This window comes from Heloderma suspectum, chromosome 1, assembly GCF_057233095.1.
Source record: "Heloderma suspectum isolate Gila_16-S chromosome 1, 16-S_ref, whole genome shotgun sequence".
In the NCBI taxonomy this organism is placed as follows: Eukaryota; Metazoa; Chordata; class Lepidosauria; order Squamata; family Helodermatidae; genus Heloderma; species Heloderma suspectum.
Genome location: NC_139458.1, coordinates 336,693,270 through 336,711,526, shown reverse-complemented (window position 1 = coordinate 336,711,526; position 18,257 = coordinate 336,693,270). Strand labels below are relative to the sequence as shown.

At 43.1% G+C, this 18,257-nt stretch overlaps 1 protein-coding gene across 1 annotated transcript; it reads left to right on the top strand.

Annotated features, from left to right (window-relative positions):
* Positions 1-6,082: 6,082 nt before the first annotated feature.
* On the top strand, positions 6,083-7,108 carry LOC146359543 (trace amine-associated receptor 5-like). The gene has a single exon (XM_084831751.1). It carries the CDS (start codon positions 6,083-6,085, stop codon positions 7,106-7,108), a length of 1,026 nt encoding a protein of 341 aa, XP_084687877.1.
* The last annotated feature ends 11,149 nt before the right edge of the window (positions 7,109-18,257 follow it).

The window sequence follows — 18,257 nt, the reverse complement described above, 5'->3', positions numbered from 1 at the left end:
TGAGTCTTTGCTCGGGCTTGCAGAAGCGGGGCTGGCCCTCCTATCAGGTGAAGTGAATCCCCTACCTCAGGAGCCGAAAGGGGAGGGGTGGAAAATTGCACACTCCCACCACCAAGAAGGCCCACAGCCACTTTACGGGCCCTGCTCACCCACTGTGGCAAATACCACAGTGGGAGAGCGGCCAGCAGGGTTCTCAGGAGCTGCGCCTGCCTGATCTACCACCCAAGTGGTCTCCAGGCCCACCCCATCCACAATGCCTCCCTCTGAGGAAAGGCTCCTCCTCAGAGTGAGGCCCTGACTGCACTGACTGCAGGAGCCTACACGTGTGTAAGTTGTACACATGTAGGGTCTGTTGATGAACCCCTGAAGGTTGGGGGTTTGATCCATTTCCCTACATCCATGCATTCATTATAACATAGTTCTATCTATCTATCTATCTATCTATCTATCTGTGGCATTTACATACTGCTGAATATCACAAAATCTTTTAGACCAGGGGTGTTGAATCTCTATCAGCTCAATGGCCAAATTCAATTTTAGAGATGCTCTTGGGGGGCACCTTGAAGTGGGGGTGGGGCCTAAGGCAAAAGAGGCAGAGCAAAAGTCAACAGGGCAGGGACCAAACACCAAATACACCAGCATATTTTAGCTTGTACGCAATCCTATCAGGATTCCCATCATCCTCCAGACTCGGAGGCTGACAGGAATCCTGTGCAGAGCAGGAGCACCACAGAGGTGATCTTCGCCTCCGTGCTTCCCCCACTCTGCATTCTTGCTAGACAGGCATTTTCGCCTGTCTAGCTAGGGCTCTGTGGAGGAGGAAGGACAGAGGCTGGGGAAGATGCAGATAGCTCATATCCCCACTTCCCCAGTTCCCTCCCCTCCCACAGAACCACCCCCTCTCCCTTCCCTCCAAGGTCACTGTTACAACCTTGGTGAGGCAGCTGGTGCGGTTTTCTCTATGCTGGCTGCGAGGGGGAGAGGGCAGGGAACTCAGACTCCTGGGTCCACGGTCGGAGTGTTGTCTCCGGCCGTGGATCCAGGAATTTGAAGTATCCTATGCTCCTCCATCCCCCAACTCTGTCTAGGGGCCATAGGATTGCTTTCTAAATCTCTTACTGCTAGTTACTAAGCCTTGGGAGAGACGTTTCAACCTTTAGAATGCGGGAAAAAACATGCAAAAGCCAGGAAACCACCACACAATTGATGGTTGGTGGAAAGGAGGTGGGGCCAGGGGAAAGGTGCATGGCCTTCTGAGGAACCCCAGAGGGCCAGACTGGGACCCCAAATTTGGCCCACAGGCCTGAGGTTTAACACCCTTGTTTTAGACCATGTGAAAAGGACTGATAATAGTGATAATTGAGTTGTCCTTTCTAGTTTCATAAGAATAAGAGTGTGTATTCAAATATATTTGGTGTGGCCCCTGTTTAATAAACACTAAACAAAAAGCAGCATCCTTGATGTGTTCTCCATCTTGGGAGTGGAAGAAAATCTGAAAGATACCCCTTACATTTGCATTAGGAAGATAGGAAGCTGCCCTATACTGAGTCAGAGCTCTGGTCCATCTAGGTCAGTAGATTGTCTAGAGCAGGGGTATGCAATCTTTTGGGACATTTGGAAATCTGAGAAACTGCTCTTGGCAGAACCATAAAATGGCTGCCAGGGTGGGCATAGCTAGTCACAAAGGACAAGTAATCTGCTCAGAAGCAATCATGGGAAATTAAGTGTCGGGATTGGATTGTCCCTCCCCTTCACAATCAACTCCACAAAGAGACAAAGCTTCAGGTTAATACAACTTTATTTTGCTAGAGACTAGCCTTTCTACAAATGCAGATTCAAGGAAGCTCTCAGACTGCCTCAGGCCCTAAACAACTAATCTGAGATCTCTAATCAGAGGAGACAAACCGGAGGGTAGTGAAGTTGCTGACAGTTTGACCATCAACTTCATGGCCAGACTTGCTTCATAGGGTTGCCCCTTCCTTAGGGTGGCTCCCTCCTATGATGGCTTCTAAGAGTGGCTATCCTGGCAGGGCATCTAAACCCTGTCCCTAACTTTTCCTGCTTTGCTTTGCAACATGCCCTAGCATCTCTCAAGTCGTTCCCCTCTTCCTCCTCCTCTGAAACTTGAGTTCTAACAGTGGAGGGAAGGGGCAGCAGCTCAGCCCGGGCCATCTGTTTGTCAAGGCCTTCAGAGGAATCTCTCCTAGCATCTTGGGGCTCTAGGGAAGGTAGGGACCTGGGCTCTGATCTAGCTGTTCCGACTCTGATTCAGAATTGGAGCTGTCAGACATCCCGGGAGGCTTGGACTCATCCCTGACATTAAGATGGCATCAGCTAGAGGCTCCCACCATGCTCTGAAGCAATCCCAGCAGCCAGTAAGAAAATATTAAAAATATTTATACATAAAAATTGTGAGGCGCATGGTATCTTGGTGGGCACCAAGGAAGATGTCTGGGGGCACATTGGTGCCCATGGATACTATGTTGCCTACCCACTGTCTACAGATTAGGCTGAGAGATAGTGACACATCCAAGGTCATCAAGCCAGTGAGCCATAGTGATGAGAGTACTGGATTAGGGCCAGGAAGACCTGGGTCTATATCCTCACTTGGCCCATGATGCTCACTATGTGACCTTGGACCAGTGGAAAGCAATAAGAGAACAAAGTCTCTGAGGTGCAAAGGTGTAATTTGTTTATTTCAGGATCAACACATTTTGGAGACTGTAACTCGTTCATCAGGGGCAGTCTTCTAAAATGCAAAGGCTGAAAACAAACTCAGCCAGATTACTTTCCTTCTTATACCATCTGGGTTTGCAGTCTGTTTGCAGCATTTGCATTTTTCTAAGATTGCCCCTGACAAAAGAGCAACAGTCTTCAAAACACATTGGGCCTAAAATAAACAAATTACACTTTTACACCTCAGAAAATTCATTCTCTTATTGCTTTTTGTTTATCCTGGGTGCCTCCCTTCTGGTTTTTTTCAGCACCTTGGACCAGTCATTCTCTTTAAGCCTCTCTTACCACACAGGATTGTTGTGAGGATAAAATGGAGGGGAAGGAACCATGTTCACTGCCTTGAGTTCCTTCAAGGAAATAAATGTAGTAAAATAAGCAAAAAATAAATCAATCTAGTTTGCGTCATGACCGAGCAGGAATTTAAATCTAGAGCTGGGACCAATCTCAGTCCCAGGGACAGTATCACTGCTTGCCCAGTTCATTTATCTTCATCCAGGTTTGCAGAGTGTTTGTGATAATGTGCAAATCAAGGCCTGTCTAGAACAGGGATGGGAACCTGTGGTTTGCAGGCCAAATGCAACCCATGGAGGTTCCCCATCCAGGCCACGGAGGTTTCCCTCCCAAGCCCCTCCCCATTTCTGTGGGGATTCACCTTTGCATGCTGCTGCAAGAGCAGAGGATTCCCTTCTGCTATCTCCAATCACTGACTGGAACTAACATTGGAGATTCCCATTCACACACTTCTCCTTGTCCCAATTGGGATGGTGAGTAGTGCACAAAGGAGGTGGCCAGCTTGTCCAATGCTAGGAAAAGCTTATTTATTTATTGCATTTCTATATCACCTTTCTGAAACCAACCAAGGTGGTTTACAAAGATTTCAGAATGTAAAAACCATAAGGAGGAGCTGCTCCTCCAGGCACAGCCAAGTCTCTTCTCCATGCAGACAGAGACATGCAGCTCTGTGCCTCTGTCTGCACAGAGGAAGATAGAATGGGAGGGAGGGATAACATCACTAGGGGGCAGGGGCTGCCCCCTGTCATCATCTGGACAGCTGGATCAGTCCAGGGGGGCAATCCAGCCCTCAGGCCAAAAGATGTTCCTCACCCCTGGTCTAGAAACCTGGGGTGAAGTAATGTGGAATAGAAAGTGTCTCGGAATAAAATGCAGAATGTCTTGGAGTTCGCAGAGTTGTTTTGAACCCGTTTTATTGAGTGAGCCGCCCTGAGAATCTTTTGTTATAGGGTGGCATTTAGATATAATAAATAAATAGGAATGACAAAGGGACCTTTGGGAGTCAAAGGTGAGAGGGAATACATTGAATCATGGGAAAAGGCAGAAGAGAGACAGAGTGACATTACTATGGGCAGGAAATGTACAGGCAATTTGTGACTCAGATTGTGATCCTATAACCCAACCTTCCCCATGTTGGCTAGGTATGGTGGGAGTTGTAGTCCAACATTTCAGGAGGGCACCAGGTTAGGGAAGCTGCAAGTATAACCTTCACTTGGGAGTAAGTCTAATTGAATTCAACATAACTTACTTCAGAGTAGGCATGCATGAGATTGTGCTGTCAGCCCTTAACATTTTAAAAAGGCAGGTAAGTAATGAGTATGTATGTCTATAAAGCCATGGCATAGGGTGCTTGAAGACAAGCATTGTTGCTGAACATGCATATACATTGTTGACCACACCTACAGAAACACTATTCATTAGAGAGGACTATTGTTCCAACTGGATTATATAAGGCATGCTGATTTCACAATTTCCAGACATGGAATGAAGACAGACCCTGGAAGTTAATATAGTGGACACTGGTAAGTAATCCTTACTGTATTTTGTATATATTTCAACCCCAATATAAAAAAGGATGCTTTCTTTTTGCATTCATGGGATCAAAATCAAAGGTTCCATATTAATTTTGCATGCATTTCAGAAACATTTTTTTTAAAGTTTAGGGCAAATACATTTTGTTTAATTACACTGTCTCAGTGTTGGATCTATGTTTTATGTATCTATTACAAATCAATAAAACAAGTATTCTCAACTGTCTATGAATTGCATCTCCCCAAATCATACAGGTAATTGCTTACAAAACCTTAGCAAAAAACAAAACACCTTGGACATTTCTACTGAAACAAATGCTATCCATATTGTTGTATCGCTCATCCTAGTTTATTTGCTTTATAGAGAAGACGTTTAATATTTAAACAGTGACACAAGGCTTCTAAATCAATAATTGTGCAATTGTTTTTTTATTACAAAATCTATTGGATGTGAGATTCTCAATTCCATAATATCTTTCTATTTATATATTTGCAATAACTGGAAGGAAGGAAGGAAGGAAGGAGAGAGAGAGAGAGAGAGAGAGAGATTTCTACATTTAAGAAAGATGAATCTGGAATGAGAAATGTATTCTCAGCGACTGTGAAAAGCAAAGATTTTTCTCCACAAATGCCACACAAATTCTTGTTCTAACAAAGAACCCTTTTATTCTGTCATTCATGTAATCAGTACTTGCATTTAAAAAAATGGCTTTAAAAAGTACAAAAGACCGAACAAGGACTGAGCAACATTTAGCAAATACACAATCATATACACAGTGCAATATGCTTATATGAACACATCTTTGATACAAATACAGATATAATAAATTAGTGCAAAACCCCTGGTTGCAAGTTAAAGTAAATGACTTAAAAAGTAAACTCTTAACTTCCTCTAAGAACCAGCATCTGTACAATCATCACAAAATATCATATTAACCCCCCCCCCCCGAAAGCTGAATTAGTGGGTACTTAAACTTGTATATAGCCCCTGAAGTCTACATCTAACCCAAATTAGTTCAGTTTGCTGTACTTCCAATCAGAATAAGTGGGAAGAAAGTGGGTTTTGTCTACTGTCTGAATGCATATTTAAAGGTGGAATGAGGATTGTGATCTGCTTTAGTGATTATACGTATAGAGCTTGGGCTGGTAGCTATTCCAGAAAAACAGAGCAAGAAGGCAAGTATGTGGCTTTGTGTATGTAGCCAGTGCAATTGTGCCAGACTGAGTGGCCATAGCTTCTTAGTTCAATGTGTTAGGCTGCAACAGAGTTCCTTGAACCAGCTATGGAGATGGTCTCTCTCTCTCTCTCTCTCTCAATCTCTCTCTCTCAAGATTCCTTTCACGGGAACCACACTCCCTGTGATTCCGGTGTCCTGTAATATTCCATGTCATATTTTTTTCCTGGTAACATACATTCAGGTAATAATTCATGTTATATTTTTTTCTCAGATAACGAAGAAAGGTCGCAACACCTGAAACCTTTGATGCAGGCTGAAGCCGAGAGTGGCAGAGGGTAAGAAAGCATGAACACCACTGCAGAAGTCACCATCCTGCTTCCACTCTGCTTTCCAACGAACGGCTCCTGCTTAAGAACCCTGCATCCTTTGGGAGTCCAGTTAGCCATCTACTTCGCCGGTGCCATGGGCGTGCTACTTACGGTACTGGGGAACCTGCTGGTGGTAATTTCGGTCTTCCATTTCAAAATACTTCACACCCCCACCAATTTCTTGCTCCTCTCCCTTGCCCTGGCAGACCTCCTCCTGGGCTTAATGGTGCTTCCCTTTAGCACAATCCGCTCTGTGGAGAGCTGCTGGTATTTTGGCGATGCCTTTTGCCGGCTCCACACTTTCCTGGACACCCTGTTTTGCTTGACCTCCATATTCCACCTCTGCTTTATCTCCATCGACCGTCACTGCGCCATCTGTGACCCGTTGCTCTACCCCACCAAGTTCACCATAAGGGCCGCTTGCATCTACATAGCAGTGGGGTGGGGGGTGCCCGTGGTTTACACCTCCATCTTCCTTTACAGCAAAACAGTGGAGGAAGGGTTAGGTCAGTTCTTGCAGGACCTGCCCTGCGTTGGGCGCTGCCAGCTTCTGTTCAACAAACTTTGGGGCTGGATCAACTTCCCGCTCTTCTTCTTCCCCTGCCTGATCATGATAGGGCTGTATCTTAAGATATTTATTGTAGCCACCAGACAAGCCAAACAGATCAGCAGCATGAATAAGAGAGCCAAGGGCTCCAGGTGTCAGTTAGGAGCCATGAAAAGAGAAAGGAAGGCAGCAAAAACACTTGGGATCGCGGTAGCAATTTACCTGCTGTGTTGGTTGCCCTTTACCATAGACACCATGGTAGACAGTCTGCTGGATTTCATTACCCCGCCCATTGTGTTTGATGTTCTTATTTGGTTTGCTTACTTTAATTCTGCCTGCAATCCCTTGATTTATGTGTTTTCCTACCGTTGGTTCAGGAAAGCTGTAAAGCTTGTTTTAACTCGGCAGATCTTCTATACAAGAACATCTATGGTAGACTTGTACCAGGAGGAATGACCCAATGGCAACAGAGACTGGGAGTGCAAACAAGACCCAAGATATTTCCCAGCAAATACTCTGCTCCCCCCACCCCTTGCCTTGCCCTCCACAAGTCAAAGTGTATAGTAGTCAAGGCCAGCCAAGTTATTTTGGCATCTTAGGCAGGAACTGCCTCTTTCCTCCTGTAAAATAATAATAAATTAAATCAAAAAACAATTTGCTGCCCCCTCATGATACCCAAGGTTAGCTGCCTAAGGCAGGTGCCTCACTCTCCCTAATGGTAGGGCTGACCCTGAATGCAAAGGCCCACCGGCCTGCGTGAAGGGTAGCATATAAAGGAGCCTGCAAAGAATTTACATGACTAATCCCGTTCATTACCTTTTGAGGCATCCCAATGTTGCCATAATACAATTGTGAAAAATGTGAAATAAATTGAAAATGTGAAAGTGAAAGGATATGCTCTCTGAGGGGAAAGTGATGCATTCATTTATTATCATCATCAATCATCATCATTTTAATTCATTTTAGTAAAGGATTGAAAGGATAACAAATGATTAGAGCCATGATAGAGACCATGACAGCGGCTGTGATATAGTGGTTAGAGTGTTGGACTGAGACCCAGGAGATCCGGGTTCTAGTCCCCACTCAGTCATGAAGCTCACTGGGTGACTTTGGGCCAGTCACTGACTCTCAGCCTAACCTACCTCACAGGGTTGTTGTGAGGATAAACTGGAGAGGAGGAGGATCATGTAAGCCATCTTCGGTTGCTTGCAAAGAGGAAAGGATATAAACGTAATAAATAAATACATAAATAAAGATAGGAATGAAAGCTTGAACAGGTTTAATCAGTAGAATAATCAGCTAGAGTTTTAATTGATTAACTGAGAGAACATTTTACCTGATGCCAGCAACTTTTTGTCAGTGAATCAGCATGCTTGTTTTTTTAAAACTAAATTACTATAATGAAGAATAAAAAAGAAAGAAAATATTAAACTGGGTTTCATTCTAACAATTAGTGATAACTTTTGAGCCACCTACACATCCTTCAATATTCTAAAAGTCTTCCCAAACTATACTGAAGTTTGGGAAGTATGCAAATATATTTAAATGTAATCAGTTAATCAACTAAAATTCTTTACCCAGCTAAAAACCTCTTGAAACAGGTAAAGGCTTTTTTTAGTTGGTTTAAAGAGTGTTTGTGTATTGAACAGGTTTTCTCTTGTAGGAAAAAAAGCAGAAATCAGTAGACTTATCAGAATTTTCCTCTGTGAATGATAACATCTGTGACTGCATCCATAAAGCCTATCACTAGTTATCACAACTTATTTCTTAAGAATTATCATTCCCCATATTTGATCATTCTTCTGTTTGCAAATAATGAACAAAAGCAGATTTCTCTGAATATAGATTGTCCTTCTGCTCTATGACCTGGAGAAATATGGAAATAGCTGGAATATGTTTGCTATTTTCAGCGTCAGTTATAATTGCATGAGCAGGAAAAGCAGAGATCTTTGATCAGCTGCAAGATGAGTAAGTCTGCTTTTTCCTCTTTATCGCATCCATGGTAACAACTCACTATCAGATATGTTAAAAATCCTGAAGCCATGGTCACCAATTCAGATCTGTGCAGAGGTAATGTTGCCTGAACACTGAACCCATAGTGATGAGCTCAGAAGCAATTTGTATGCTCAGACACACCTCCTTCCTCTTCCACCTCTTCCACTCTTGTATGTAAATTTCTCCTCCCTTTAATTTTCATAGCTAACCATGGTTAGCTCAAAGTACAGTTTGCTAACCCACTTCTAGCCATGTTTGCAAACCATTAGGAGTTAACTATGGCTAGAGAAAATGTTTCTACAGACATAGGCCCTATGGACAAGCGAAAAGGGGAAGGGTGGTTAGGGTAACTACAGAGTGGGAAGAGTTAGGCTAATCATGATGCACGTGCCCATCACACGACCAGGAACCGCACAGCGTGGTTACCACGTCATCCTCTCACCACCACTGCTGGTTATCCCAGAGGCCATTGCACTGGGAAATGGTGTGCACCAGCCACTCCAGTTGTCACTATGTGACAGTGACCATTGAGTCTGGCCAGGCTGCCTAGAGCGTCACCGGAAGTGACAGACACTGTAGGCTGCCATCACTGTGGTTGCTGCATTTTCGTGCAGAGCAACCACTCTTAACAATGGAGTTCCTGCCACATGACACAATAAGCTACCCTAGGGCCCCCTAATCCCACTACAGAGGGGTGGTAAGCGGGGGTGGTTTCCTAGCCATCATGGTTGGGATTTTGACCCCACGCATAACATGATAAGACATCGTGGTTCACTGAAAAAAACGAACTATGGTGGCTTAATGTGACATCTGAACAGGCCCATAATGTGAGCCGTGGTTAGCTCTGAAAATTAAAGGGAGGAGGGAATCCATGCATGACAGAGGAAGAGGAAGAATGCAAGCCCACTGGGCATTTGAACTCCTAACCATGGTTAGGCGATTTGGCAGGCCTATACCAGGCCTTAGACCAAGGGGACTCTCAGGCCTGCAGTCCAAACCCAGCCTGCCTTGGGTCCCAATCCAGCCCGCCAGAGTCCCCCAGATGGCCAAGCTCCATTTCCCCTGCCCACCTATTGTTTCGTGGTTCCCCAGCTTTTGCATGTGTGTTTTCACCATTCTGAAAGGTTTAGGGTGCAATCCTATGCATCCTTAGACAAAAAAAAAAGTCCTACAACTCCCAGCATTCCCCAGCCAGCTGGGAATGCTGGGAACTGTAGGACTTTTTTCTGTCTAAATATGCATAGGATCGCACCCTTACATGCTCTTCTAAGCCTTAGTCACTGACAGCAAGAGCCTGAAACTCAAATATGCTGGTACTTTGGCCTTGTCTCTTTTGCCTTTGGCCTCACCCCTTTTGTCTTCAGCCCCGCCCGCCACTGGACTGCAGCTCCCAACAGTTTCTTGGAAACTGAATTCAGCCCTCTGGCTGAAAAAGATTCCACACTCCTGCCATACACTAATAAAAGAGTAATCAAATCATTAACTTTCTTTCTTTCTTTCTTTCTTTCTTTCTTTCTTTCTTTCTTTCTGGGACTTGGGAAACGAATGGGACTTAAGCTGAACCTTAGATTCAGCTCATTTGATCTGCTCTAAGCATGATTAAGTTTGGATCCAACCCCTTATATTTTAGCTTGTTTTCTTCCACCACTGTCAAAGTAAGCCTATGGATCAGCTGTATCTGCTGCAACAGTATGCACTCAGCTATTGTCCTGTACATGACAGATGTGACAGACAGGACATCTGCTCTGTCTCACTTCACATAAACCTTCACTGTTACCAAACATCAGGTGTGTACAGTTCCCAACTCTTAGGCCAACCGATTTATCAACAGCTAGTGGCCATGATAGCTAAATGAAACCTCCATATGCAGGGGCAGCATGCCTTGAATCACAGATACTGGAAAGATATGCAGAGGAGGGCTGTTGCCTCTGTGCCCTGCTTGTGGGCTTTCCAGAGGCATCTGGTTGGTCACTGTTTAAAAGGATGACAGACTAGATCGATCTGTAGTCTGATCTGGCCGGGATCTTCTTATCTTCTTAATTTCACTCCATATCCTTACCATATGATATTCCTCTAATGTACTGAGGAATGAGCTAAAGAGCTGCACTGTGAAGCCAAGTGCTATGGATTCTGATTAAAATCACAAGAAACTGGGTGTATTTTGAAAGGAGAAACTGGTGGCCAGTTCTCAGTTTCTTTCAGAGATGTATATCTGGATATGTCATTGACAAATTATTCCCTTCTTCCATTGCTACCCTTGTTGGGCAGGTGTTGAAGTAGTTCCCTTGTGGTTCTAGTTTTATTTCTCTCTGGATCCTACATGAAGCAAGATTGTCAACTGCCTGTTCTAAGGAAATGTCCCTACACATTGTGCCAGTGCAAACGATTGCTGCACTAAGTATCCATGTACTCTGGCCCACGTAGCTGATCATAACTAGTGGAGGCTATGCAATCTGTGCATCTGGGCTTCATGCTTTTATGTGGGTATATGAGAGAGGGCTAGGGCAAGAGACAGAGCCTTGTATCTGGGAATAAGACAGGAGTGGGCAACTTGTGGCTCTCCAGATGTTATTGGACTTCTGTTCCCTTCAGTCCTTGCCACTACAGCCAATGGTGAAGGGTAATGGGAATTGCAGCTCACAACACCTGGAGTGCCACAAGTTGCCCACCATTAAACCAGTTTAATGTGTAATTAATGGTTTGAGACTTCCGGCCGGAGCCAACGTCGCCCTAGCAACGTTCTGCGGAGCCTCAGCGGGGCACTATCTCAAACAGCTTTTTTAAGGGTTGAAAAACTTTTTTATCTCTCCCCTGGAATTAAAAGGGGAGGCAAAGAGTGCATCTGGATGAAGTCTTGGAAGATTAGTCCTCGCTGCGAAGGAGCAGAGGGGCTGGATTCCGACCGAGACCAGCCTGCCAGAGCTTAATCATCACTCAAAAGCTGTTTTGAAACTACTATTTAATTAGGAGAAATTAGAGCTGATGTGCTCCATTGTAGTTTATGGATTAAGAAATACCAACAATATCTGAGGAATGGTTTAAGAAATATTAACAATATTTGAGGACCTGCAAGATCTGATTGAAGAGAAGGATGGCTACATCAAGGAGAAAAAAAGTAACTGGATCGCCACCACCACCCCGCCCCCAGTACTTCCTCTGGAAAAGGTTTCAAAAACCAAAGATATAGGGGAGTTGCTTGCTCTGATAAAAACTTTGTCTTCGAAATTTGCTGAACAGGCTAAGAGGCTGGATACAATTCAAAATTCCATCACCGTCCTGCAAGGGGCTGTGGATTTAATCAACACTTCTTGGCAAAAAATGGAGGCGAAGGTTAACGAGCTGGAAGATGATGTTGCAACGAATGAAACTGTGTCACAAGCTTTTTTTTCAACAATTTCTCTGTCAGAATTTCTCAACTGGAGGCTTTTACACGCAGTGCAAATGTACGTATCATTGGTATTAAATATCTACCTAGTGATGTAAATTTGTCTACTTTTGTAGATAAGCTTTTGCATGAAATACTCCCTGTGCTATCTGATTATTTACTTGATATTGAGCAGGCATTCCATGTGCCAAATGCTAAAGGGACTAGTCATATGATTATAGTCCAATTTGCAAGAATCTCCACAAAAAATTATATCCTGAGTTTGGCAAGAGGGGGCGGAAATCTTTTTTGGAAACAAGATAAAGTTATGTTATTCCCGGAGTACACCAAAGAAGTTGCTGATAAAAGAAGGCAATTTATCAAGGTGAAAAATTTGGCAAAACAAATGAACTTACAATATCACTTAAAATATCCTGCTACATTTTGCATTTTTTCTGAAGGTCAGATGAAGAAGTTTCTGAATCATGAAATGGCAGAGGCGTGGCTAAACGGAAAAATGCATGAGAGTTCTGTTCTGTCCCAGTTCCATGAACTGGAATCTACAAACATGTTTTGTTAACTGGCCATGTTTAGTCTGTAAGATTTAGGCTAGGCCTCTTTTTCTTTCTTTTTCTTTTTAAAAATCCTTTCTCTTTAAAATGGATATGATATATTGTACTTAAATTTACTGTTTGAGGGTGTAAAGAAATGTGCACACTCATTTATATATCTAGTACAAAATACCTTAGTGATTGCTGTAAGGTTGTTTTTATTATATAATATTATAAAATTTATTAGTGATTTGTTATTATTTATCCTTTTTAATTTCCTTTCTTTTTTATTACTATTATCATTATTATAAGACTGGTTAGTAAGATTTTTGGCTGGTTAAATTGTTAAGCTTTATAATTAGATGTTAACTGAAGGGCAATATATGGTTACCAGAAATGAATTGTAGGCCTGCATCCTTGCTATAAGATTGATGATAGAATATTGAAATGTAAGGTTGATTAGCTATGCTCTATTGAATTGTAATATTGCCAGTGTTATAGGTATAATTCTTAAGTAGAATGTGATTTGAAGTTGGTGTGTAATGAATTTTTCCCCCCCTTTCCTTCTTGTTTTCTTTTTTCTTTCTTTTTCTCCTTTTTGTTATTGCTGTGTCCTCCTAGGAATACTGTATTGCTGGGAAACTGTAGTTACTGATTAGGTTGTTGGTACTGTTTATTTCATTTAAAAAGATAAAAATAGAATAAAAAGTATTTTTTTTAAAAAAAACAGTTTAATGGTTTAATAAGCTTTAAGCTGTTTAAATTATTTATTGTTTTATGCTGTTTAAATTGATTTTATCTGTATACCTCACTGAGATCTTAATGATATAGGGCAGGATGCAAATGTTTTAAATAAATAAAATAAATAAACCCTGGAATAAAGACCTTTCTGTTGGAAGGATGCTACTCATGTTTTTGATTGTGTCCGAAAGGGTGTGGGAAGCGGTTCCATCACAAGTCCTGAGAGAGATATTCATAATGCAGCAATAAGAGGGGGAGAGAACCTATGGTTTCCAAGCAACTTGCAGCTCCCATGAATTTAAGGTTTCAGGATCTTTATGTTTTTCGAAGTGATGTTTCTTACATGGCTATGAAGGTGATAATGGTAAATGAATGGTCTCACAGGAAATGGGTGAAGGAAATGCCTCTTATTCTATTTTGCACTGGTGGCTATGGACCTCCAGCAATTACTATAATACAGCTGGCATGCCATCAGGGTTCATTATTTATTACATTTTTTATTTATTTGTGTATATTTATATCCCAGTCTTTGGTCCAAAAAGACTCCCAGGATGGCATAGAAACACTTCAAAACAAAGATAAAAAGATGGGTGGCGGGGGGGGAGCGGGAACAATACAATACATTTTTAAAACAGTAGAGCAGACAGAAAGTGCTAATTAATACAGAAGTAGAACAAAAAAAAACTCTGAAAGCTGCAGATCATACAAATCCTGGACAAATCACAAGGTTAGGGCTGAAAAGACATCAGAGGTAAGCCTCCCTGAGGACAGCATTCTGAAAATGGAGCTCCACCACCCAAAAGTCCCAACTTTCCACACCACCAACCTTATCTCAGAAGTGAGTTTAAAAGTTGTTGGTTGAACGTGATAGAAATTTCTAATATACTATGGCCCTGTTCACATGTAACGCTAAACCATGGTGATTAGGGAATTTGTACTAACCATGGTGGCTTAGCATGTTGTGTAGGGGGAGAAAAACCCACTAACCATGGTTCTGAAACCACCCCAGCTAGCAACCCCCTGCAGCAGGGTTAAGAGGCCCCTGGGTGGCTTACCGTTATGTATGGCGGGCTCTTTGGTGGTTAAAATGGGCTCCTGGTGGTTTCTAGGCCATGTCCATAGAGACAGAGGCCTAGAGTGTCCAACACTTCTGGCTGCATTCTAGCCGGCACGGACCTGCTGTATGGTTGCCGGCGCATTGCAATAGATGGAGGGGCTGGCGTATGTATTTTTGTGGCATGAGGGTTACTGGGATGGGATGGTAACTACAGAGGGGGTGGTTATGGGAACCACATGGCACCACGTGCTTCCCAGTCATGCGAGGGGCATGCATGTCATGGTTTCGCTACCCTCCCCCCATAGTTACCCCAACCACCCTCCCCTCGTGCACATCTGAACAGGGCCTGTGTGTTATACTTTCAATGCATTTGCTCTGAAAACAGTAGGTAAGTGAACGCTGGTGATTATGTTTCAGATGAATAGTTAATGAACTGTTGGTTAATGTACTGCTAATTTTAAAATGTTCAAATAAAATAGTGGTGGTTTAAAAAAAAAAAAGTTCTTGGACACCTGGCCCCAAGGATGATTCCTTCCACCCCCCAGGACCTGTCTCCAAGAGAAAGTGCTTACATCAACTGTGACAACATAACAAAAGCCAGATTCTGATAAATGCCATATGCCTATATTTTATTGTGTTCTTACTGGAAAGACAAGACACGTGTCACTGGGTTAACTATAGCCACAAATTTATTCAACTTTCACATAACACAATCTTCAACAAACAAGACACTATGCGGAATACTACTAATGAAGCTATCCCTGCCTTGAATTAGGGTGAACTATACCCAGCCATGAGCTGGAGGCAGTGTAATAGCTACCCCCCACCTTACTGGCCACACCTCTTCAGGTGTTGAAGGAGTCCTTCCTGAGTCATCCCCCCCAACCCATTAACTCTAGGTGGGTGAGACAGGCTGTCTCCTAAGGGGTTCTATACCGCAGCCACCCGGGTTCCAGAGCACTGAGGGTCAAGTCTCAGAATTCTCCCATCAACTTGAAGGTGCCTCCGAGTGCTTGCTGATATTCTTACCCTTCTGCGGTACTGTTCACACATGTTCTGCTATGGTTGAGTCAGGCTCAGCCCTGGGGCAAACCCATTTAGCAAAGTCAGCAAGCAAGTAAAAAGGTCAAAAGCACAGTATTACCAGTCCAGAAAAAGGGCAATCCGAAAGAAGAGTCTTATCAGAAATCCAGATGTCAGCGACATGCGAGATTACTGCAAGGAGAGGCATGCTTTCAGGGTATTGGGAGTGAAATAAAGTGTTGTTCCAGCAGCCAGCTGAAGGCTTATATACGCAAGTCTCCCAGCCCACATCCAGTTACAGCTGCAAGATTGTAGTAGTTGCTTCAGAGTTTCCTTGCTTCTCAGGAGACCCTCTCTTCAGTAGACCATTACTCTCAAGTAGCCTGGTTGCTGCACTTCCTGAGGCATACACTTCATCTACAAGCAGTGGCCTGTGCCATCACTTTCTGATGCCAGCATGCTCTAGGGCTGGATGGATGCTCAGTCTTTTCCTCGGACTCTATGGGGGAAGTACGGACCTCAGGGGCCCTGTCTAGGGATTCCTCGGAGTCCACTGTTACTGGAAGATCTGGTGTTGCTTCTTTGGAGGTGCTAGGGGTATCAGTAGTTTCAAGAGGATCTACAGAGTTGTTGGACAACTCCAAATCTTCATCCGAAGAGGCATTATGGCCTGGGTCTGGGTCTCTCTCTCTCTCTCTCTCACACACACACACATACACACACAACAACAACCATCATTAATCCATTAGAAAACAAAGCCAAACAAACACTTACTAAATAATCGTCATATGACAAATAATGTTACTGGCGTGCCATCTGGTGGCCAACCTCATAACTGTGAATGTTTATAAATAGTACTATTGCTAAGGTTCCAATTTGCTTAAATGAGGCTATTTGCTGATAGCTAATCTCCGATAGGAGATGGCACCTTAAGAAGAAGGCCAAGATCAGTTTATTTAAAAATGTGTAAGTGCAATGATTGATTTATATATTATAGAACATTTGTTAGCCCACTCTTCAGTTAGGTGTAACAACCTCACAACTTTTATCAACATATGAAATGGCAGTGTGAAGCGGGTGAAAAGGGGGCGTTCCCAGGGGTGGGGAAGGGAGGAGACCACAGAAGCATTGTTCCAATGCTTCCTATGTGCTGTCCATCCTCCCCCGCCATTCCAATATACCCAGCTAGACAGCCAAAATCAGCTGTCTAGCTGCAAATGCAGGGTGGCCGGAGTGTGGAGAAGAGGATCCCCTCTGTGCTCTGCCCACCACACATTGGATAGTCATCCACCTCTGAGTTCAGAGGCCCTAAAGAACAGAAAGCAGAGAGCAGGAATAAATGGTAAATTCACTCAATGGAAGGATGTTAATAGTAGGGTCTCTCAGGGATCTATATTGGGACCAATGCTTTTCAACTTGTTCATAAATGATCTGGAATTAGGAGTGATCAATGAGACAATGAAGTTTGCTGATGACACCAAATTATTTAGGGTGATTAAAACAAAAAGGGATTGTGAGGAGATCTGAAAAGATTGCTCCAAATTTGAAGTATGGGCATTAAAATGGAAAATGCAGTTCAATGTAAACAAGTGTAAAGTGTATCACATACACATTGATAGGATTTGAGCTAGCAGTGACTGACCAAGAAAGAGATTTTGGGGTTGTGGTGAACAGCTCGATGAAAATATTGATCCAGGGTTTGGTTGCTGTGAAAAAAGGCAAATTCCATGTTAGGTATAATTAAAAAAGGAATTGGAAATAAAACTGCCAGTATCTTACTGCCTTTATACAAATCTATGGTGTGACCACACTTAGAATACTGTGTACAGTGCCGGTCACCACACTTAAAAAGGATATTGTAGATTTGGGAAAAATGCAGAAAAGGGCAACTAAAATGATCAAAGGCCTGGAGAAACTCCCTTATGAGGAAAGATTACAACATCTGTTTAGCTTAGAAAAATGGTAAGGGGAGACATGATAACGGTGTACAAAATTATGCATGGTGTAGAGAAAGTGGATAGGGAGAGATTTTTCTTCCTCTCTCCTAATATTAGTACCCAAGGCCATCCCATGAAGCTGACTGGTGGGAGAGTCAGGACAGATAAAAGGAAATACTTCACACTATAGAATTTGTTAGCACAAGATGTAGTGATGGCCACCATTTTAGATGGCTTTAAAAGGGGATTGGACAAATTCATGGAGAAGAAGGCTATCAATGGCTACTAGTCCTGCTGGCTCTGTGCTACCTCCCGTATCAGAGGCAGTGTGCTTCCGTACACCAGTTCCTGGGGAACATGGGTGTGAGGGTGCTGTTGCACTCATGTCCTGCTTATGGGCTTCCTGTGGTGGTTGGCCACTGTGTGCCTACAGAATGCTGGACTAGATGGACCCTTGTTCTGATCCAGCATGGCTCTTATGTTCTTACGAGTACAAGTGTAGAGTTGTCTGCTCCAGGGGTAGGAAGTTGTGGCCCTCCAGATGTTGTTGGACTGCAACTCCCATGATCCCTCACTGTTGGCTATGCTGTCTAGCAGTGGCGGCACCAGAAAAACAACTGGGGGGGGGATATTTCTAGGTGGGGGAGCTGTGTTCCACATATTAAGATCTCTGGATGAAAAATAACAGTATATTTCATGCTAAAAAATTCCATCCTAAACATGTTTTTTTCTGAAATAAGTCTTATATTAATTTAGGTAATATATTTTTATATAGTATTATTAACCAAATTCAAATTACAGTAAGGAAAAGGGCTTTCAAACAAAGTAGAATTGCTACACAAACACTCCCTTGTCATACGAATTAGAGAGAACACATTTTTTAGAAAACAGTCACTTTCGAACAAGTGCAGGCAGAACTATGAATGTACACTCTCAG

What these genes read in the sequence shown, in the direction of transcription:
- LOC146359543 (XM_084831751.1), top strand. Translation starts at nt 6,083, where the DNA reads ATGAACACCACTGCAGAAGTCACCATCCTGCTTCCACTCTGCTTTCCA.